The sequence below is a fragment of the Paralichthys olivaceus genome, chromosome 16, assembly GCF_024713975.1.
Source record: "Paralichthys olivaceus isolate ysfri-2021 chromosome 16, ASM2471397v2, whole genome shotgun sequence".
NCBI classification, from domain to species: domain Eukaryota; kingdom Metazoa; phylum Chordata; class Actinopteri; order Pleuronectiformes; family Paralichthyidae; genus Paralichthys; species Paralichthys olivaceus.
In genome coordinates, this window is record NC_091108.1 from 4,423,143 (window position 1) to 4,446,552 (window position 23,410).

Consider the following 23,410-nt stretch of genomic DNA (forward strand, 5'->3'; position numbering starts at 1 on the left):
CTGCTGTCTCCTGTGTGTGTGTGTGTGTGTGTGTGTGTGTGTGTGTGTGTGTGTGTGTTTGTTTCATTTGCTGGTCATGTTTTATATTTATATCTGTATGATAAAGGTTAGATACAGCTCATGATAGATTATACGCTCTTTCATTAGACCTGATTGTGTGTGTGTGTGTGTGTGTGTGTGTGTGTGTGTGTGTGTGGATTACAGTGCAGACTGCAGGATTACAGGGGTCAGGGGTGATAGACACACAAACACACAGTGAATGTGAATAAGAAGATTGTGTCCTCCAGAAGTCAAATCCTCTTGCATCATGGTCATACATGTGCCACCTTACTCATGTCCCGCCGCTTGTCACGCTATACAGATAAAGTCAGAAAAGCCTGGACGAGCTGTCTCCTTGATATTATTTTTACATACCATGCAACTCATTTGCAAAAGAAAGTATTTACGGAAACAAATCACGACCGTGTCCATAATATTTCACATTTGAGGAATGTATTGATGTGTTGTTAATTTATGAGGAGAGCTGCTGTAAACATGTCGTCTCTTAACTTGAATGTATTTTGTTTTCCACCAGTATCTGATCCTGCAGTTTAATATCCTGTGGTGAAACTTTTTCAAGATGTTCAGATATTCACAGAAAACCATCTTTCAAAAGTGCTTTTGTTGCATAAACCCTGAATCTGAGATTAGAGCACTTTATTAAGACTCTACGTTTAGTATAAATGCTCATAATCATTAATAACATGAGAGAAATGTGAGTGAATCTTTTTCACACAGTATAATATTTGAGGACTGCCTCCTATGAGTGCGTCCAATTGTTTGAGTTTAAGGAGTGTCGGCTGTAAATGATAGGAGCTGATTCTGTGAAGCGAAAGGTCAAGAAATGAGACCAGATTTTGGTTTTCATCAACCTGGAGTATTTTCATGGCAGCAGCAGGTAAATGAAAAATATGTCCTCTTGTCATTTAGGTGAACCGGCCTTTTAGAAATACTTATAACAAGCATGTATGTTTGAGGAGCAGGAGCCTCTTCAGTGTGATGTTAGAGACAAACATCTTTCTCCTCATTGTCTGACTCATTTTCATCTTTTACAAAATGAAATCCAGGCGTTTCAAAGTGTCGTCTTCTGCCGCAGAGCTCCAGGTTTTTATTGGCTCTGGGGGAGAACATCAGATGGAAGGAGGTCGGTGAAGTAGGGAGTGATAAAGAGGCAGCACCAGAGAGCTGAAGGCCTCCGTATACCTTTCACTGAGTTACAACCATGAATTATTCATGCAGGCCGGCTGCTCGCTGGGAGCCGCTGATGGCACAGAGCGGGTCGGCGGAGGGAAAGAAGATGCTGCTGCTTTTTTACCTCCATCCGCTCCGAGAGAAACCCACCCCTGCTGAATAATTCACACCAGCCCTGAGAAGACACACACACACACACTACACACACTTGTGCTCTCTTAACTCTGGACTCTGCTTTAATGCAGTGAGAGCTGCTGCAGAGGAAACGCTGTGACCTCTGTGAGGAGGAGACGTCACGTCCACGTACAGGAGATGAGACGGAGGAGGAGGAAGCTCAGTCATGTAGCTCCATTTAATTTCAATTTAATGCCATTAATTCCCTTTCATAGTGTAATTTGATCCTGATGTTAGAAAGCGTCACATGACCACTGATAAAAAAAGCACAAATAGGATTATCTTTGTTTTGAATCCAGCTCATCTCTGAAACTTTGCCTTTCTACGTTTGTGTCTTTGTCTTTTTCTTTTCTCTTCCTCGTGTGTCTCTGCCTCACTTTTCTTGTGATTCCCTCATGTGTGGTTTCATGTTTTATTTTGAAACTCTGGTCTCCTGTCAGGACACTTCACTTCCCCTCGTCTCCTGATCACCTGCACCCTCATGTGTCTCACCTGCGTCTCATCATCTTCGTGTTTCTCTCTTGTCTTTGTCAGTCTCTCTGTTCTCACGTCTGATTTTCCTCCAGCTTCAGTTGTTTTCTGTCGTGCGTCTGTGTTATTCACCTTCACCTGGAGACTGTGAGTCTGTTCTTTTACTTTTCTCTTGTTAAACTCACTTCACCAGCGGAAGCTTCCATGTCTGGGGTCACATCTAGGGTACGGATGTGGGCCACTTCCGGCACTAGTGCGGCACTTCTGGCCTTCTTGTGGCAAAATACAGCCCAAATATGTCAAAACAAATGTGGGCCTGTTCTGGCAGACATGTGGTAAACTGCACTCTGGTGAACCTCAAGTGGCCCACGTGGTAAATGTGGCACAAAAGCAACACAAATCAAATTCAGGCTGCCTCTGGAACTTTGGGTTGACATGTGGTGTTGCTGTGGTTTACTCGTGGCCCAGATCTTGCAAGTCGCGCAAAATAATATCAGAGTTTCTGATGTGTCAGTGCGTCGTCTTCACTCCCTGATCAAACCCGGGGTGAAGAAGAGTTCAGGTGATTGTGGATGTCAGTGTCAAACCAAGCTTCATTAGAATATTTGCTCCGACGTGGGACTGTGATTGAAACATCCCTGTTGTTCTGTGTCTGTGCGTCTCTCTCAGACTATTTGGAGCAGTGTCCCCTCGTGTCCCTGAGTCTGTGCGAGTGAACAGACGAGACAAGCCTCTTGTTTTCTTTTTCCACTTGTCATGTGGATTTCCTCAGCTGAATCTGAGCACCGAGGGTCAACGTGAAGGGTTGAGATCTAATGGACGTCGCACTATAAAACTGAGTTCATTTTATGGGCAGACTGATGTTTCTGTGTCTAAAAGAAATGAACCAGTTCTATAAAAGTAGGTCTTAGATGAGAAAACTGTCGTCTGTGCACCTAAATATGAAAACAGAAGAAATTAAACTTTTAGATTAAAAAAAACAACTTTCCCATGTCATTAAAAATCTAGATTTCTTTTCTCATTTACCACAAATAATAATTTTAATCAGAACATTTTATTTTTGTTTTGTTTTAAAATGTGTGTTTAGTTTTTGTGTATCCGCTTAGTTTACATTTATTTCCTCAAGACTCTCAAGACTTCAGGCAGAAGTTACCAGGTGTAATAACTTCACGGATAGAGAAACCATCTTTAAAGCATTTAAAGTAATAAACTGTCACAGTGGAAAATACTGTCACGAGAAAAACGATGAATTGAAACTCAATTTAATAAGTGAAAGTATCTTCTGGTTGAGTGAACTGATCTCAAGACAGTTCAGTAAGCTCATGAACAGTCTGACGTGGATGAAGATGTGTTTTAATCTGTTTTAGTGAGCTGAATTAACCTCAGAGGCTCCGTGTGCAATCTGTCAAATATTGGAGCCCAAATCCCTCACAGGCCTGCAGCTGTGTGCAAAGGCCTCAAACAGACAATGAGCGACACAATGGGCCTGGCTGTGCCATTAGCCGGGAGGTTGTCATGCCAACAATACAAAAAGCCCCCTACTCGGCTCAGGGGGAAAAAAGTTTGGCCACGAGGAGAGTTCATATTGAGCGAGAGCTTTGCCAGGAGGCCCTTCGCTTCTCCTCACTTTCTGTTACATCATTATTCATGTGAGGGAGAAAAGCTCCCGTCAATGTCTGCAGAGCGGAGCGGTGGCAGATAACCGTGTGTCTGAGCCGCGGGGGGGGGGGCAGCGCGGCACAGGACGGGTGTCTTTTTGGGAGGGGGGGGATTTTTTTTTTTTAGCTCCACAAGAAATACACTATTGTGTAGTAAACAGGCAGATCCATTGTGTGGAGGAGTGTGACGACCGTTTGAACTCTGAACTGAACCAGCAGGGCCGGCGCTCGGACTGGAGACGAATCACAAACAGTACGATGAGAGAAAAGAAAACACGAGAGCATCTCAACATTACTCTCATGTGGAGGTCCCCTCGTATTTTCTTTATTTGTTGTTTACTCAAGTGAATTAGTTTATTCAACAATTTAAAAACACTTAAACTCAAGTGAAATCTACTTCAACAAATAAGTTTTACTCTCAAGTGTACTTCAAGTATTTAAAGTCTCTCACATCTGTGGTTGTTATTTTAAACAATATGAGGTGATTTGTGGACTTTGATGGTTTAATCTGATATTTTATAAGTTGGTTGGTGGAGGGATGAGGTTTGTGTCAGGAAAGAACTTGTGAAGTCATTTGTGTGTGTGTGCCATTTGCTGCAGATCCGACACAAAACGTGGATCTGGTGAATTTAAATGTGGTTTCATGAGGAGGCTGTTGAGCGTTGGTGGAGGTTTGAGCTCTCGTGTCATTCTGGTTTCAATTCACTGGAATAAAATGATGATACGAACGTCGCTTTAATGTCACAGCCGGGAAATACGAGGCTGATTTTACTTACTTTATGCTTGTATCAAAGTTTTATCCTTATTCAGTTGTTAACTATACAAGTCTTTCAATCCTAATCTGAAAGTGCTCCCACTGTGTCGGTTCATTTAAGATGGAAATATTTCCCATCTCCCCCTTTGTTGCTGCCCTGCATCATTTGAAACTGTGGCCTGTTATTTCAGACCCCAGCATCAGCATTCTGTCCAACAGGGGGACAGTTATTTCCTCCGCACTCCCTGTTATCTGAATGTTTCCATGTCTACGAGGAGCGATGACACCAACTCTAACTATGTTCTGCAGCTGCAACAAACATTTCAAACATGAGTCGTCTGACTTAAGTTATTGCAGTGGAGTCTCTAAATTGGAGTCTAATTGAAGAGTAATGTTTAGTGTAATCGGTTCAAAATAAAACTTAAACAAAACAGATTTTACATTAAATTCAGACTTGCAGTTGAACTCCACCTTGTTATCTTGAAACCTGCGCTCATACAGTGTTGGATGAAAAACGTGCGACCGGCTTCAGGTTCAGTTAAACCATCTGTCCGTCTTTTCAAGAGCCAAAACAAAAAGATGCCGTTCACTCTGTGCCTCCCTGGTTCCTCTTTTGTCTGCGTAATTTGCTTTGGACGTGCCCAATACTGGCACACACACACACACACACACACACACACACTCACACACTCACACACACACACAGAGAGAGCTCACAGCGGGACTCTACACAGGCTTGGATGTTTAAAACTCTAACACACACAAACTCATCTGAGGCTCTGGCTGAGTTGATGTAGTTCTGCATCGATCAGACGACGTTATCCTCCAGATGCTTGAGGTTGAGGAAAGATGGAGAAGAGAAGATTCAAGCACTTTCTCTCTTTCCCTCTAGATCAATATGGAAAAAGTAAAGTTTTTTTTAACTTTTACACCAACATAGATAAAAAACGATTTCAAGTCATATACGTGTGACAGTTTTGAGCTTGTTGTTGTTATCACACCAGATCAAAACTACCCACTGACTCTGGGTAAAGTCGACTCTGTATTATATCACTGTGATATTGAATTAAATGGTAAACGAAGTGACTTTTATCGTGTCACTATCTGTGGTTGGGAGGTGATTTTATCTTCTCAGATTTTCTTTAAAAACTTTTCCCAAATACACACAAATTTGGATGGTAAAACAATTATTGTAGTTTTTCCCGGTCAGTGTTTGTCGGGTTATGAAACATCCGCAGGACGCTGTTGTGACCAGAGGAGGGGGGAGGAGGAGGAGGAGGAGGAGGAAGGGTTGGGTAGTGATGGTGGAAAATGAAGGGGTTGTCATGGTAACCACTTATCTGCTGCTGGGGGGTGATGATGATGTAAGTTGCCCATTGCTGTGTTTTGTGGGCTCCTCCTCCTCCTCCTCCTCATCCTCCCTACACACCTAAACACACACACACACCTCAACACCAACACACACACACACACACACACAGCTGCATGCACGTGACGTGGTGTAGAGGCATGTCGAAGGAAACCCACTGACTGTACGTAACCCGACATTAAGCGTGAGATAACAGAACACGATCCCTCTGAGCTACGTGTAAAACAACCTGCTGCAGTTTAAAGTCTTTTAAAAACAGACAACGGTTCCTTTATCACTGATGCTGTAATTGTAAAAGAATCCGGAGCACTTGAGATAAAACAACCTGCTTCTTTTTTATCCCCTCTATCACTATCTGCTCCCTGCTGCACTGATCACATCATCACAGTGTGTGTGTGTGTGTGTGTGTTGTAGTAAAGTAAAAAGACCTCCACAGTAACACAGATAACAGCTGCAGAGAAAGGTTCCTGCCACATGAGGGCATCAAACAGCTGCTGTACTTGAAGTTTGAAAAATAAGAACAAAACAGATTAAACACTTTATTTTCAGGTCGAAGATTAAAAATGTACATTAGTCGTCAGACAAGCTGATCAAAAACTAAGAGAATAAAGATTCAATTCTCTCTCTCTCCAGTGATAAGAGACGTAAAAATATATAAAACGATATTATCTCTGTGTCTATTTTGTTTGATATTTTGGCCCAAACACAAACCAACAATGGCTCCACGTCTGTGCGACGACATTAAAACCACAGATTCATTTTTTCTCCAAATAAATCGACAATTTCAAACATGTCTCTGTCACTGCAGCCGTCTACATTGTGTGATTGTCTTCATCTGTACAGATGCATGGTTACAAGAGGGAACGAGGGACAAAGAGGGAAAGAGAGGTGGAGAGGTGAAGAGGTGGAGGTGCGTTTGTTCAGGCCGCAGCTTCACACCTCTGGCTGAACAGCACCTCCACCACCTTTGGGTCGGCCAGGGTCGAGAGGTCGCCCAGGTCTTTGTCGTTGCGGGCGATCTGCCGGAGGACTCGCCTCATGATCTTGCCTGAATGAGTCAGAGGAAGAGGAGGCGTGTGAGGAGGAAGAGGAGAGGAAGGATATAGGTGTTGGTTTCAGGAGGTGTTAAAGGGATAGTTTGGATATTTAGCCTAAAAACACGGTGTATAAGATCTTGTTTGGAGTCAGATTTGAATGTCAGGGCTAACTGACACTTGGATGACCCCACAGGAGCAGTATGCAGGTATGAATATCTATCTATGTTCTATCCCTTTAAAGTGTTTTACCTGAGCGAGTTTTCGGGAGGGCCGGGGCGTTTTGAATGAAGTCTGGTGTGGCGATTGGTCCAATTTTCTCTCTCACTGATGGAAGGAAACAGAAGAGGAATGAGTGGCTGCTCAACTGGACTGAAGTTAAAACCTGCAAAGTGCCAGTGTGAGCATCTCAGATAGTTTGTGATCATCAGTTCATCAGAACATCACCCAAAGTGTGATTGTATTTTCTGTCCGAGCCTCACCCAGTCTCTTGAGCTCCTCCACCATCGTGTGGCTGAACTCCCTGCTGTTTTTGAGGGTCACGAAGCAGTACAGACACTCGCCCTTCACCTTGTGAGGCCGACTCACCACCGCGGCCTCCGCCACGGCCGGGTGCTCCGTCAGGGCCGCCTCCACCTCCGCCGTGCTCATCAGGTGTCCTGAAGGGCCACGACAACAATCAGGGATGAATCTTGAACATATAAGACAGACGTGAAGTGTTTCAGGAGAAAATAAAAAGTTTCTCAGAAGGCCGCAGGTTTTTGTTGTGATGTTCTAAGTCAGGTTGATGCTGTGAAAACCTCTTTGAAGGTTTTGAGAAGCAGCTGCGTTATCAGACGTTAACAGCTCTCAGTACGATACCTGACACATTCAGCATGTCGTCTATTCTTCCTGTGATCCAGTAATAGCCGTCTTTATCCCGCCTGCAGCCTGAGAGGGGAAGCAGGAGAAAACAGGTTGCATCAACCCCCACAGAGTTTTTATAGCATCTTTTTCTCTTTCTCCAGAGACTGACTGGTGTTTCAGTGTGAGATCAAGGTGAAAGCTGCTTAATCCAGAGTGATGTACAATCTGTCAGATGACGGGGTGAACGAGGGGGGGAAACTGAATTATAACTCCTGTTTCTCACCGTCACCGGTCACATAAAAGCCTGGGAATTTCTTGAAGTAGGTGTTTTCTAAGCGCTCGTGGTTTTTGTACAGCGTGCGCATTATTCCAGGCCAGGGCCTCCGGAACACCTGCAACAAGATGCAACACACAAGAGAAGTATTACTGCTGCAGTTTATAACAAGTAACTTTATTCACAGCTTTCAAAACAAGTGTACCTTCTGTATTTATCTTATGTCACATACCTGTGTGCTCAGCTGCTGCGTCACACGTATAAATAAAGTTGTGTTGTACTGACTCAAACTGGAACTCACCAGATAACCCTCCGCCTCCCCCTCCAGTTCTTCTCCGTGTTCGTTCAGGATCACAGGTTCCACCCCGAAGAAAGGAAAGGTCTGAAACAGGAGGCGAAGCTGAAAAATACTCAAACAGATTCTCAGATGCAGAGGGGAAAGCCTTTTCTTACCAGCATGACTGATATTGTTAGAGTGCAGGAGATAAGGGCTGCATGTTTAATAGTTACACAGAAATGTCTGAGTGTGAGGTGGTCAGTGTTGAGGGAAATGTTTTCACTCACAGCAGAGCCAGGCTTCAGCGGCGTGGCGGCAGGAAGAGGAGTCAAAACATGACCTCCCTGCAGAGACATGAAGAAGAACATTACACTGACGACAAAAAGAAACTCCTCTGAGGTCACAGAGGTTTTTAAAGTATATACAAATAAGAGCATAAAGCCAAACTGCCCAGGGAATATTCCAAGAGCTTCAGGTTTATTTCATTTCTGTTTGCGTAAGATGAATTGAAAAGTTGTTGGAAATTATAAGTTTGACATTTTATTTCTTTTCAAAAAATGACTTCAACTATTTTCAGTGATCAAAATTTTGTGTGTGTGTGAGTGTGTGTTCATTACTGTCTCCGTCTGCCAGAAGGTGTCGACGATGGGACATCGGCCCTGACCCACCGCCTCGTGGTACCACTGCCAGGCCTCCGGGTTGATGGGCTCTCCCACGGTACCCAAGATCCTCAGGCTGGAGAGGTCGTACCTGCCAGAGACAAGCGAGAAAAGGCTCCTCAGTTACTCTCACATTCAGTCATCATCTGATTCTCTTGTGTGATCATCTCATCTGTACCTCGTAAACTCACTCATTTACACTGTGTATGTTCTTTTAAATTAAACCAGAAGTGAACAAAGGAGGAGTTTTTTCCCCAGTTTCGAGTTTCTGTGCTGAGTTAATTAGCTGAAGCTTCCTGGTTCATATTCATGACACAGACGTTTTATTCTTCTTCTTAGGAAACTCTGCAAACTTCCTTGAAAGTGCATTTCCTGAAATAAAACTCTAAAAGAGGAATAATACATGTTTATGATATATAATCATGTTTCTTAGTTTTGCACTGAAGAGCTGATGGAAAAGTTCCAGTTAAGGGTAAACGTCTATTGTACAGTTGCATGGTGACCTTCAAATGTTTTTTTTATTACCGGTGAAACAGAAGTGCCCGGCTTCTACTTTTGACAGATAACTTGCAAACTCACCATTTGAATTCTAATTCCCACTGTTTAATCATTCATCTCACAGTTTGGTTTTTCACTTCCGAGCAAAATGTTGCATAAGCAGTGAACTCTTTGAAGGTGAATGTTTCCACATGAAGGCCAGAAAACCCTGATGCAAGAGCCGAGGTTTTCAGAGTCTCTGTGGGTCTCCCCTCGGACGCAGGAGAGGGCCCCCCTCACCCCCTCTTACTTTACTCACCCTACGATTCCATAGATACTTGACAATTGAGCAAAAAACAGACGGAAGTTGAGACTAAAGCAAATACATAAAAGGTTGAATAGATCTGTCATGACATGATTAAACCAGATCACACACATTCAGGCTGTTCTCACAACCTTTTGATAACGTTATTATTGTTTACTCCTCCTGTAGCTTGGGGAGGATTTTCTTTTCATTTCAGCAGATGCAGGCTCTTACTTCTGCAGAGGTTCTCGTCCGTACTTCATCAGCAGGCGGATGGCTGTGGGAGCTGTGTAGAACTTGGTCACTTTGTACTTCTCAATAATCTCCCAGAACCGGCCGACGTGAGGGTGGAGAGGGACGCCTTCAAACTGGAAAAGAAAATACACACGTTTTTCTGTCAGATGCTCCTGTTACTCTCCTCTACGTCTATTTCTACTCAAACCACACAGTCTGTTTCTGACTGACCAGGACTCCTGTGGCTCCGTTAGCGAGGGGGCCGTAGGTGATGTAGGAGTGGCCCGTGATCCAGCCGATGTCTGCCGTGCACCAGTACACGTCGTCCTGGTGATGGTCAAAGACGTACTTGAAGGTCAGCGACGTGTAGAGCAGGTACCCGGCAACAGTGTGGAGAACACCCTGTACCAGATTATCAGGAAGACAGTGGACAGCACAAATAAGGGTGGGGGGTATGCAGGTGTGTGTGTCTGTGTATGTGTGTGTGGGGGACTGTAAATCTGTTAACATAGTCTCATTGTAAGGACTGATCTTGCAGGTGTAGAAGTGTTGACGTGACAAGAGTGTGTGTGTGTGTGTGTGTGTTTGTCTGTGTGTAATAAATACACAGTCACGTTATGTTTTAAGATTAAGGTTAAAGTTAAAGTTAAGATTAACTTTATAGTTTAGATTTAGACTTAGATTTAGATGAAGGTTTAGGTTTAGGTTAGGATTAGAATAAGTCTCCAGGAAATCAATATAAGTCAATGTAATGTCGTCTGAAGTCATGGAGACACAACTGTTTGTGCGTGTGTGTGTGTGTGTTTGTGTAATAGTTACACAGAATTGACCAAAATGCGGCTGTGGTTCTTTCAGAGAACATAAATTTCTAGGATTATATTCATGCTTCTCAGTATTGGAAAAACCATTAGTTCTCTCTCCACACAGCAGCTTAAGTAAAGGGCAGCATGGTTAACATCATTACAGGCTTATCAGAGCGGAAAATAGATGCTGTGATTTGTTGTAAAGATGTGGTTTCACTAAGTATTTACACAGAAAGTCATTGTGTTCTATCTTCCTGAGCCAGACTGTGTGTTTGTGCTTCTGTAACTCCACCTGCAGCTGCGTCTCACCTTGGGTTTGCCGGTGGAGCCGCTGGTGTAGAGGATGAACAGCGGGTCCTCAGCATCCAGCCACTCAGGTTCACACTCCTCAGGAGAGTCTCTCATCACCTCATCCCACCACACATCACACTCCGAGTCCCAGGGGGTCTGAACGCACCGGAGCAACAGGGAACAGATCCAACACTTGAATCCACTCATTACATCTGCTCCCATCGTGAGGCAGCGCCCATGCAGCAACAATACAGCACGTTAGATTTAAACTGACTGAGGCCCTCAGAGGGACAAATCCAGACAGAAGAGCATGTCTTGGGTTATTTGATGATGGATTACCTGATGCTCTGTGGGCAGCGGACTTAAAGAGGCCTAGAAAAAGAACTAAAAAGCTCAAGTGCTGACTGATTATCTTTATAATGAAGAGTGAGAGATACAAGTGTTTATTAAAGGGTGGATGACAAGGATTCATTTATGGAAGCAGCCTTAAAAAGGGTGACAGCTACTGTTTCCTTTTCTTAAAGAAAGAGATTAAAAGAAAGAAATATAGACAATAGAAATGAATACATAAAATTAAAATTATATATTTTTTTAATTTAGGCAGTTTAAATGCTCCATATTGGAATTGTTTTACCTGTAATTTGTTGCATGCAGCTCCACTTTTTGTCCTCAGCGCGTGGTGTTTGATGACGAGGCACTTGGTGATGCTGGACGACGCTCTATGAGAAAATTTTAAAAAAGATATTTGAAATATATGTGTTTGTATCTGGGTTCCTCTGTATATGAGCGACACCTTTCTTTATTTATATGGTCTGTTTTGATTTGAAATATTTATTAAAACCCGGCACATTTTAAAAACTCATGTTTCTTTCCCGCTGGTTTTTTGTCAGTTTGCTTGGTGAGCAGTAAAATATTATAAAAATTAAATTGCGCTGTCTCAGATTTGACTTGTAACTTAAATCTAAAGAAACTTTTAGTCAGAATTTTTCATTTAAATCTAGTTTCACAGACGGTTGATAATATAAAACAAATACAAAGTTATTTTGTTTTTAAATTATTCCCATGAACATGTCTGCACCCTTGATATTTTCTTGCAGAAAACAATTCTCAGCATGCTTTGTTTCTCAGCTCACATCCCTCCCAGGCTCACGTTGCCACGGGAGACGAACAGCTTGGGCTTCCCTGATGGATCTGAGTTCTCCATGTTGCCCGGCAACCTCGAAAAAGTGGAAACTAGGTGTGTGTTTCCTCAACGTCCCTGGTAGCAGCTGATAGGGCTGTGTGTGTGTGTGTGTGTGTGTGTTCAGTGACAGCTATTCCAGGGGTTGAGTCCCATTACCGGCAGCAGCTAGTGTAAACAAGGGCGGGTGCTGGAAGTGTTAGTCTTGTGAGCAGGACCTACTTCTCCCTGCACTTCTCCAGAGCCTCGTCCACAATCTGTTTCAGGTTGATCAGCTTCTCTCCTCTGTAAACACCATCTGTAGATTGTAAAAGGAAAGAGAGAGCGAGAGAGCAACAGATGATAAACAGATGATGATGTTCAGGAACGAGCAGGGAGCAGGCGTTTAAACGCCACATCACTTTACAACTTGAACATTATCTTTACAGCTGCTGAGCTCCACAACACATCACATCCTGGTGCTGCTGCAGGTCACAATAAAAGTCTGGTCAAAGGTCGGGCCGGACGTACCTGCTGTCACCAGGACGCTGCTCTGGGCGTCGATTATCCTCTCACACAGAGAATCAGAGGAGAAACCTGCAAACTGAACATGCAAAGACAAAGATGGAGAAGGAGGCAGAGCTGAGAGGAGGAGGTGCACGAACTTGTACGAGTAATCCTGGTTAAATTGAAGCTTGGGTCTGCCTTTAATTGTTTTATTCATCATTTGTTTTGGAATTACACAGATGTGCACAAATGAACGCAAAGAAACACAGAACCACTGTCGAGAGATGCAAAAACAACTGGAAAGAGAAATAAATTGATGCAAAACAGCGACAGAGACACAAAGACGTGTAACATGACCACCTGACACTTGTATTTTGGCCAAGGTTAATAGTTCACACTGTGTATAAAGTTTCAGTATTCATGTTGGCATTATGAACCAAGTCACTGAGGACTCTGGAAGCAGCAAAATGTCACAGCATGAGAGACACTGGCAGTCCTGTCTGGCCCCGTCTATGATCCAATTTTATGCCCAGATAATTTATGATTCAAATTCACATGAGAATCTTAAAAGCTGGAAGTTTCCCAAAGTTCGCCGTGTTGCTTAGTGAGGTTGAATATGATAAAAACATACAACAGTGACCGAGCACAGACAAGGTCACTTACACCCACGTCTGCCAAAAAACAGGCCTTTGCCAGCTGTAACCTCGGAGCAGCCAGGAGATATTTTTAACAAGGCTACCGACCTTTTCATGGATTTTGAAGGTTGAATATCTAAAATAGTGCATTGACTCTGATGTCTTCAGGAGCCAGACACAGCCGGTAATTGTCTGACCCATATACTGAGTGCAGGTGCTGCTGTGATCAAACAGGTGACAGCTGATAAGTGGCAGGAGCCCAGGTTCAGCTGGTAATACGGTCAGAGTGGCAGATAACAAAACGTGTTGACAGACAAGTTCAGTTAAATCATAGTTAAATTATTTACAGGATGACGTTGTATATGATCTTATACATGACATAGCATGATGGCAATTGGTCTGATGTATTAAACTGAATAAAACAAACAGAACTGAGTCATGGTTCTTGCAGCTGACTCTAAAAAAACCTGCTAGAAAATACTGTAATACTAGAAGGATGCACTTTCCACATCCAGCTCTGTTTCCATCATGTTTAATGTACTTATTTACTTACTGCAATTTGTTTTTGATAAAAAAAACATCTGCCAAACTAATATAGATGTTTGTGAAATGGGAGCTTCATCATACCACTCACCACAATCGAGTGAACAGCACCGATTCTGGCACAGGCCAGCATAGTGTAGACCAGCTCTGGAATCATGGGAAGATAAATGGACACCCTGTCTCCCTTTTTCACACCTTGATCAGGGAGAGAAACACAGCATTGCTTCAGGTTGACTTTCAGATACTGAACTACACTTTAAATACGCAACAAAGTACATTAGACAAACCCTAGATGTATCGGTGCCTTGTCATATTATGTTATGGACCAAATGACAAAACACCAATTTCATTTTACAGAAGATATTGACCACGTTGACTGACTCATTGATCCTGAGGGAAATTTAGAGATATATAAATATTTATGTGTCCTGCTGCCATTTACTGATGATTAAATCATTTCTACATTTAAGCTGTTGAGTAATTCATCTTAAGATAAAATCAATGAAGAAGATTTCAGACTCCCACCCATTTGCCTGAGAACGTTGGCGCAGCGGCAGACGTGGCTCAGCAGCTGAGAGTAAGTGATGGTCATGTGGTGATCGGGTGAGTTTCCCTCCCTGTGAAGACACAATACAAAGATCTTTCTGTAGGTGTTACTTTAGTTTTTGAATATAGATATTCATATTTGAATAAACACTATCAGATGATTTTATTATATTATATAAATCAAATTACTTTTTGGAAAATACGTTTTAAAACAAATCATTGCTAATTTCCAATCTTGATGTTGTGGTTCGATTTTTGAGGATCATGTTTTGGTTTGTGTTAACATCTCTCTCTCTCTCCCTCATACAGAGTGTGCTCCAAGGGGCGGGGCAATCTCCTGGAGCACAGAGCACCGGGCACACCTGCAGCTCATCATGCCCTCATTGGTTGGCTTCTTAAGCCACTCTCCCTTTGTCTCCTGTGCCGGATGATTCATTTGCATTGCAGTGCCACGCCAGTGCCTCGTGTGACTCCAGCTGATCGCCTCGCCTCGAGCTATTCTTCTATGTCCCTTTGTGTTGTGAGTTTTGTGCCTCGACACTGTTTCAGTTGTACTTTTGTTCCTGAGCCTTTTTCCCATTTCTATGGAGATTTTCAGTTGCTACTTTGTTTTTTGAGTATTTTCCTGAGGAACTGTCCTCCCTCCTTTTGTTAAATAAACCTTTTTTGTTGAACTCTGCAACTGGGTCCTGACTTCCCTGACCAGTTCATAACAGAATCATCCGGCCAAGCATGGACCCAGCAGAGCTGGACGACTACGGACGAGCACTCTCGTCGCAAGCCACCAAAATCAACCAGAACGAGTCCTCCCTGCGGCTGGTGATGGAACACCTGCAGCAGCTCGGTGCCAGCGTCTCACAACTGGGCGGTCAGTTGGCCGCCCTGCAGGACCAGCTCGTCTCCTCTCCCGGAGCCGCCGCTCACCCCCCAGCCGACGATCCTCCTCCCAGCCCTGCCCCGCAAGCCCGCGAGCCGTACATCCCCATACCAATCAGGTATTCAGGAGATTTAGGTACCTGTTCGCTATTTTTACATCAGTGCCAGCTAGTATTTAGCCAACAACCCCATACCTATGCTACGCCTCAAGCTAAGATAGCCTTCATAATGAGTTTGCTCACAGGACAGGCGGCTGCCTGGTCCTTAGCGATATCGTCACAACAACACGAGTTGGTTAATGATTTTCACCGTTTCACTGAGGAAATGAGACGAGTTTTTGACCACCCGGTAAAGGGCAGACAGGCGACAAGCCAGTTACTCGATCTCAAACAGGGTAGCTCTTCGGTGTCAGAATACGCCGTGAGTTTTCGCATTTTAGCGGCAGAGAGTGGGTGGAATGATTCGGCTCTTCAAGCCATATTTTTTAAGGGGTTGGCAGGGGAATTAAAGGATGAGTTGGCGGTTCGGGAGGAATGTAACTCGTTCAACTCCCTTGTTGATTTAGCTATCCGCCTCGACAATAGAATGAGGGAAAGAGCTAGGGAACGGCAGAGGACGGGGAGCAGGCGGCTCATCTCCGGCACGCAACCCAGCTCACCAGGCTCCGCTCCGGGATTGCCCGACACCACCCACTACGCTCGAGAGCTACGACCGTCACCAGTCGACGAGCCCATGCAATTGGGTCGGGCGCGCCTCACCCCAGCCGAGAGACAACGCAGGATGCGTGACAAGCTGTGCCTCTACTGTGGACAAGGTGGCCACTTCGTTTCCTGCTGCCCGGAATTGCTAAAAGACCGGGCTCACCAGTAATAGAGAGGACTCTGGTGAGCCACATCTCTTCCTCTCACGCGTCGAGAATTCAGGTTTCAGGTATGATTCACGGACCTGAACACTCGTTTCCAGTCCAAGTGCTGGTAGACTCCGGTGCCGATGACAATTTCATTGACAGAAATTTTATGAAGAGCAACAACATTCCTTTTTATGAGCTGTCCTCTCCCATAAAGGTACACGCAGTAGACGGCAAGCTCATAGAACTTGTGACTCATAAAACTGAACCATTGAAATTGGTCCTCTCCAGTAACCATCATGAGCATTTGGAACTGTTTGTAATCTCCTCACCTCTGAATTCTGTCATTCTGGGATTCCCTTGGTTAAAGCTTCACAATCCCCACGTTGATTGGTCCACCGCCACAATTCGTAACTGGAGTCTCCACTGCCACGCCCACTGCCTCCGTTCCGCTCTGCCCGCCAGGCCTGCAGATCCAGCTCCAGCAGTCGAGGTAATTGAGTTAACAAATGTACCCCCTGACTACCATGACCTCAGCCAAGTTTTTAGCAAAACTTCTGCCACCTCACTGCCCCCACATAGACCCTACGACTGTGCTATTGACTTGTTGCCAGGGGCCCCTCTTCCCACTAAGAGGCTGTACAAGTTGTCCAAACCCGAGCGAGAGGCCATGGAAAAATATATCACAGAGTCCGTGGCAGCAGGCCTCATCCGCCCCTCCTCTTCTCCGGTGGGGGCGGGTTTTTTCTTCGTGGAGAAAAAAGATAAAACCCTGCGGCCTTGCATTGACTACACCGGGTTGAATGACATAACCATAAAGAACAAGTACCCACTCCCCCTGATTGACTCCGCCTTCAGCCCCTTACATTCGGCCCGCGTCTTCTCAAAGCTAGACCTTAGGGACGCCTACCACCTCATCAGGATTAAGGAGGGGGATGAGTGGAAGACAGCATTCAACACCCACTTAGGTCACTTCGAGTATCTGGTCATGCCTTTTGGACTCACTAATGCCCCCGCTGTATTCCAAAGCCTAGTGAACGATGTGTTAAGGGATCTGCTTAACAAAACTGTGTTTGTATACCTCGATGACATTTTGATTTTCTCTAGCTCCATGGAAGAACACGTTACTCATGTTAGAGATGTGTTGAAAAGGCTTATGGAGAACAAGTTGTATGTAAAAGCTGAAAAATGTGAATTTCATGTGTCGACTGTGAGCTTCCTGGGTTATGTGGTGGAGAAGGGGCGGCTGCGGGCGGATCCCTCCAAGGTGGAAGCAGTGAAAGAATGGCCCACTCCCACCACCCGCAAGCAGCTGCAGCGCTTCCTGGGGTTTGCCAACTTCTATCGTAGGTTCATAAAGAACTACAGCCGCCTGGCGGCCCCTCTTACTCGTCTCACTTCTACGAAACTCAGTTTTACCTGGTCTCCTGTAGAACAATCTGCCTTTGTGAAACTAAAAGACATGTTTGTTAACGCCCCTGTTCTTGTGCACCCAGATCCTGAGCGGCAGTTCGTGGTCGAGGTTGACGCCTCGGATTCCGGGGTCGGGGCCGTCCTCTCCCAGCGCCAACTCACTGACAATAAGCTCCACCCCTGCGCCTTCTTCTCACGTCGACTCACCCCTGCCGAAAGAAATTACGATGTGGGGAACCGAGAGCTCTTGGCGGTGGTCCTGGCCTTGCAGGAGTGGAGACACTGGCTGGAGGGGGCAGCTCAGCCCTTCATCGTGTGGACAGATCACAAAAACCTCGCCTACCTCCGCACAGCTCGCCGCCTGAACACCCGCCAGGCCCGCTGGGCCCTGTTCCTGGGTCGTTTCCAGTTCACCCTCACCTACCGCCCCGGGTCTCGGAACATCAAGCCGGACGCACTCTCCCGTCAGTTCACCCTGGAGGGAGGGGGGCCCATTAAGGAGACCATCCTGGATCCCGAGTGTGTGCTGGGGGCGGTTCGCTGGCAGGTTGAACAGGAGGTTCAGGAAGCTCTGCAGGGCCAGACGGTTCCAGACGGTTGCCCGCCGGGTCGGTTGTTCGTGCCACCGTCTGCCAGGTCATCAGTGCTCACCTGGGGGCATACGTCGAGGATAGCCTGCCACCCAGGGGTCCACCGCACGCTGGCTCTCATCCAGCAGCGTTTCTGGTGGCCATCCATGATCTCTGACATTCGGGTCTTCATCGCTGCATGCACAGAGTGCGCCCGCAACAAGTCTTCCCATCGACCCCCGGCAGGGCTCCTACAACCTCTGCCCATTCCTCCACGTCCCTGGTCACACATTGCAGTGGACTTTGTTACTGGACTGCCCCCCTCCGAAGGTAACGACACCATCCTCACAGTGGTTGACCGTTTCTCCAAGGCGGTTCATTTTGTCCCCCTCCCTAAACTCCCCACCGCCTTGGAGACTGCTAATCTACTAGTGACACATGTCTTCAGGTTGCACGGGATTCCACAGGACATTGTGTCGGACCGCGGACCTCAGTTCACCTCGCGGGTATGGAAGGCTTTCTGCCGGGCCCTGGGAACCACCTCCAGCCTCACCTCCGGCTTTCATCCCCAGTCTAATGGGCAAACGGAACGGGCCAACCAAAGCCTAGAGTCCTCTCTGCGCTGCGTCGCCTCCCGCCTCCCATCATCCTGGGCTACACACCTGCCCTGGGTGGAATATGCCCACAACTCCCTCATCAGCTCAGCCACCGGGTTCTCACCATTCATGATCAACACCGGTTACCAGCCCCCCTTATTCCCTAACCAAGAGTCCGACGCAGCAGTTCCCTCTGTCCATGCTCAGTTCCGCCGGGTCAGACGCGTGTGGCGAGAGACCCGCGCAGCATTAGGCAGAACGGCTGAGCGCAACCGACGTCTGGCGGACCGACTTCGGGTTCCCTCACCCAACTACCAGGTGGGTCAGCAAGTGTGGCTCTCCTCCCGAGACCTCCCCCTCCAGACCGACTCCCGAAAACTCTCCCCCAGGTACATTGGCCCTTATCCTGTGGAGAGGATAATAAACCCCAGCGCTGTCCGCCTCCGCCTCCCAGCCTCCTTAAACATCCACCCTGTGTTCCACGTCTCCCTCCTAAAGCCAGTCACCGAAAGCCCTCTCCAGCCTCCTGCACCTCCACCGCCTCCCCCGCGTCTCGTCGACGGCCACCCAGCCTACACGGTCAACCAGATTCTGAATGTGCGCAGACGGGGTAGGGGCTACCAGTATTTGGTCGACTGGGAGGGATACGGCCCCGAGGAGCGCTCCTGGGTCAGCCGCTCCCTCATCCTCGACCCGCAACTGCTGCGGGATTTTTACATCAGGTTTCCAGGTAAACCTGGTAGGACGCCAGGTGGCGCCCCTTGAGGGGAGGGTACTGTTGTGGTTCGATTTTTGAGGATCATGTTTTGGTTTGTGTTAACATCTCTCTCTCTCTCCCTCATACAGAGTGTGCTCCAAGGGGCGGGGCAATCTCCTGGAGCACAGAGCACCGGGCACACCTGCAGCTCATCATGCCCTCATTGGTTGGCTTCTTAAGCCACTCTCCCTTTGTCTCCTGTGCCGGATGATTCATTTGCATTGCAGTGCCACGCCAGTGCCTCGTGTGACTCCAGCTGATCGCCTCGCCTCGAGCTATTCTTCTATGTCCCTTTGTGTTGTGAGTTTTGTGCCTCGACACTGTTTCAGTTGTACTTTTGTTCCTGAGCCTTTTTCCCATTTCTATGGAGATTTTCAGTTGCTACTTTGTTTTTTGAGTATTTTCCTGAGGAACTGTCCTCCCTCCTTTTGTTAAATAAACCTTTTTTGTTGAACTCTGCAACTGGGTCCTGACTTCCCTGACCAGTTCATAACACTTGATTTTGGTCCCATTGCATCAACAAGACGCTTTATCAAAGTTATTTATTTTTATTGTTATCTAGTTATTTATTCAAATACTAAAGTATAAATATATAAAGTCCTGGTTCCCCTGTTGAGCAGTGCATTGTTGTACAGTTTAAAAAACACTGGTACGATTTGTTGACTGGATCTGACCTGCTTCAAGTGTTGCCTCGGACTTTGTATGCATTGGCGCTTACTGTATTAGTCCGAGCAAACAAAAATCACCTGCAGAATTCCCCGGAGGTCAAGTCCTGACTTTGTTTATTCAACTTTTACGACCTCTGATTGGCTGCCATCATGTGATACAACAATGTTTTCTTGTACAGTTTTGCTAATGAGACTCACAAAGATGAGTGTGATCCCATAGACTCCCTGAATGTGCTCATTATTGTTCTCTGGTGCTGAAAGATCTTGGTTTGGCCTAAATTCAAAATCAAATCAATGCCCGCATTGAGACAATGACAGATTCTGCAACGTCCACCATAGCAGGAATTAGATAATTCATGTACAAACCTGGTTTAGGAAAAACTAATCCATGCATTTATCTCAAGCAGGTTAAACTCCAGTAATAGGATTTCCAAAGGTTTTTCTAAAACAGGTTTTTGACACCTGTTTCTCATTCAGAATGCTGCTGCCCGGGATCTGATAAACACCAAGCAAGCTGAAGAAATGCTATTTCTACATTTACAATATAAACAACCAAATAAGACCAAAATACATCTGCCTCTGACACTGTCCTTAAATCTAAACAGGCTGAAGCTGCAGATATTTTAAAAGAACTAACAAATTCTTGCAATTTCTTTTTGGGATATTTTATTCACTTAATGTCGTTTATTCAGCTGTTTGAACCTAAATCAACTATAATGCATTTATCCTCTGTATGTATGATAATTTTATCACCTTAAGAATTTAAGAAGAGTAAATAACATGAGGTCATCAGCTGATTATTATTTATATATTTATTGATATTAAATCCCTCGATCCATTATGTTTGTGTGTCTCACCCAGTGAAACATACAACCTGTTGCTAGTAGTATTTAAAGCTTTATAGGAAGCTTATATATAGAAAACTGGTTATTATAGCTTTAAAGATCACAACACAAATCAGATTTTATCACCAACGTTAAAACAATACTGATCATTTAAATCAAAAGCACAACTATACACCACGTTCTCAGGTGATACTTCAGGATAACACATTTTAAATGTTTATTTGATTTTCTTGATCAGGGATCACTTTATGATCTTGTCACAGCACAGTGTAAAAAAAAGTTGTTTCCTTTTAGAGTTAAACAATTTCTATTTGTGTGCAGTACCTCCTTTTGAAATGCAACCATCTGATCTGTTGGTGTCATGTTATCCAACAGACCTTGGTAGCTGCAAGTAATAGTTATCACATGAAGTAGTAAAGTCAAATAAAAGAACACACATTTGACTATAGTGTCTTATTTGTCTTTTTTTTTTTTGTCTGATCATGTCAAGTCATTTAACGGAGCTGATTCACTAAATGTATCCTCCTCACACGATGAGCTACTGAAACCCCCACAGCAAACAATTGAGCAGATGTATTACATAAGTGCTCTGATGTAGTGCAAACACTGTGGAGACACTTGCGTGGGTCATGGTTGGTCTCTGCTGTGCCCGTTGAACCCCTGTTACTGCTGAGCTGGCGGAACAATTATTTTTTTGTTTGCAGAGCTTCCTCAGTTGACAGAGCAAACACACTGTGTGAAATAATATAAAGCAAGAGAGCATAAAGCAGAACACTTTGCTGAAATGTCAAGGGTGTGAGATTTGGTTATAGAGGTCAGAAGTTGGAAAAAGGAACAGAAAGGAAATCGGTGAGTTTGAATCTAAAATATGCAAATGAAGTCTTATTATGTAAATAATTTATCAGACAGTTATTGCAAGGATTTAAATAGAAAGACCTTTTGTTCTATATTTACTTTATGAGTTTTGCAGGCCTCATGCAATCTACAATTTTTTTTTTAAATGTGTTGCATCCAAAATATTAAATGTGAAAATTCCTCATTGTGTGAAAAGTTCTGGCAGCAGACTCAAACACCAACCCTGTGTTGCACAGACTGGGGTTTGTTTTGGTGCACTGGGGTTACAGCAGGGGACACAGCAGTTGTTATTGACTGGAATACCTGACATAACTCCAGGCAGCATTTCCCATCAAAGCCATCACTGACGCCAGGCACACTTGAAGCTTACCAGTAATAGGCAACCTTTTCACCGAGGTTCCTCTCCCTCACATGCCTGTCCAGGACATTATAGCACATGTTGGTTTTGGCCCCTTCCATGCATTTGACATATATGTTCCCTTTAGTCACGTCAAAGTTGTACTGCAGCATTGGACCTGTTGCTGGCTTCTTCCAAAAGAACTCATCAGCAACCTCTTTCCAGAAAGCTGGAATAAACAACACTGAGAGTCAGTGCTGCACCCTCCAGGCAGGACAGATAAACAGTGATATTGTTTACAGATGCATGATGGAATGCGAGGACACATTGCAAGCATTATACTCAATCTCCAGACGTGTTTGACCTACCTTCTGGATTCTCAAGAGACTTCCTGTACAGTTCCAGATAAGAGTTTAAATCAGGCACATGAGCATCCCTCTGCAGGTCAGCAGAGGGGTAGTACATTTTGTCCTGAGATTCAGGAACAACCATTGCGGAAGGACAGATGTAGACAGGCCTATATCATCTGAGGGTTAGTCAGTAAATGGGTTAATCTGGAGTCACTGCTGATCTGTCTGGATCCTCCTGGGGAAGGTACCAACACTGCAAGGCCCTCTGTACTGAGGCAGCATAAAGTCCCTCCTCTAATCCCTGAGCCCAGGCTCTCCTCAGTCTGCTTAGTGCCAGCCAATCGACTCGCAGGGTGCAGCACTCCCACTTTTTCATTGGACGTGCTCTCCCTGGCCTGTTGATTGTATTATTTTACTGAGCCAGGAGGTGGATGAGGAGGAGGAGGAGGAGGTGTGCATTGCGTTGACAGCCAGGGATTCAGGCATCAGCAGGGGAGGCTGGATTTGATGGAGAGGATGATGGGAGCTCAAATGAATAAATAAATATACATATATACATGTTTTTATCATGCTGTTTGCCTTTCATCCTTGCTTTTCTACGGGGGCCACGAAGTGCAAACAGTGTGTCCGTCCAGCTGGCGACAAGCCTTGTTGACATATACCTTTTTCCATTAATGCTGTAAAAGTTTTTTGGTTTTAACTTGCAGTTGTGTTTTCTGTGTTATTTGTCATCGTGTTATCTTATTTTGCTGATGTGATTGTTTTGATTTTCCACTGTGTTTTCTCATTTGCTGTTGGGTCATCTTATTTCCTGTAGTTGTTTTTGTTACTTTTCATTGTTTTCCCATTGTCTGTTGTGTTTTTTGATTTGTCATATTTGCTGATGTGTTTTTATGTAACTTGGTTATTTGTGTTTTGCACTGAATGCTCCTCTTTTCTTTGTAATTTGCTGAGAAGCACATTGTAGTATTGTTTTCAAACGTATAACATTAAATCATTATATATATTATACATGTTTATTAGTTCTAGTTTTAATAACTGAGCTCAGAGGA

The 23,410-nt window shown here is 44.9% G+C and overlaps 1 protein-coding gene across 2 annotated transcripts; it reads right to left on the bottom strand.

Annotated features, from left to right (window-relative positions):
- Window positions 1-4,985: 4,985 nt before the first annotated feature.
- On the bottom strand, window positions 4,986-22,630 carry acss2l (acyl-CoA synthetase short chain family member 2 like). 2 transcript variants are annotated; one of them, XM_069510593.1, is made up of 18 exons: window positions 22,377-22,630; window positions 22,042-22,237; window positions 14,225-14,316; window positions 13,791-13,894; window positions 12,546-12,618; window positions 12,258-12,333; window positions 11,490-11,574; window positions 10,874-11,011; window positions 9,993-10,163; window positions 9,762-9,895; window positions 8,705-8,837; window positions 8,375-8,431; window positions 8,112-8,192; window positions 7,820-7,928; window positions 7,552-7,620; window positions 7,173-7,349; window positions 6,943-7,017; window positions 4,986-5,119 (listed from the first exon to the last, which is right to left on the bottom strand). In XM_069510593.1, exons 1-18 carry the CDS (start codon window positions 22,498-22,500, stop codon window positions 5,106-5,108), a joined length of 1,908 nt encoding a protein of 635 aa, XP_069366694.1. In that variant the 5' UTR covers window positions 22,501-22,630; the 3' UTR covers window positions 4,986-5,105. The 2 variants fall into 2 exon arrangements, with proteins under 2 accessions (XP_069366694.1, XP_019956254.2); XM_020100695.2 differs by lacking the exon at window positions 4,986-5,119 and adding an exon at window positions 6,183-6,704 and having other exon boundaries at window positions 22,377-22,629.
- Window positions 22,631-23,410: the final 780 nt, after the last annotated feature.

Coding starts and splice junctions, on each gene's coding strand:
- acss2l (XM_020100695.2), bottom strand. CDS start 22,500: ATGGTTGTTCCTGAATCTCAGGACAAAATGTACTACCCCTCTGCTGAC. Junction 7,621..7,819: donor CTTTTATGTGACCGGTGACG/GTGAGAAACAGG, acceptor TTCCCCTCTCAG/GCTGCAGGCGGGATAAAGAC. Junction 7,350..7,551: donor CGACATGCTGAATGTGTCAG/GTATCGTACTGA, acceptor GTGGCCCTTCAG/GACACCTGATGAGCACGGCG.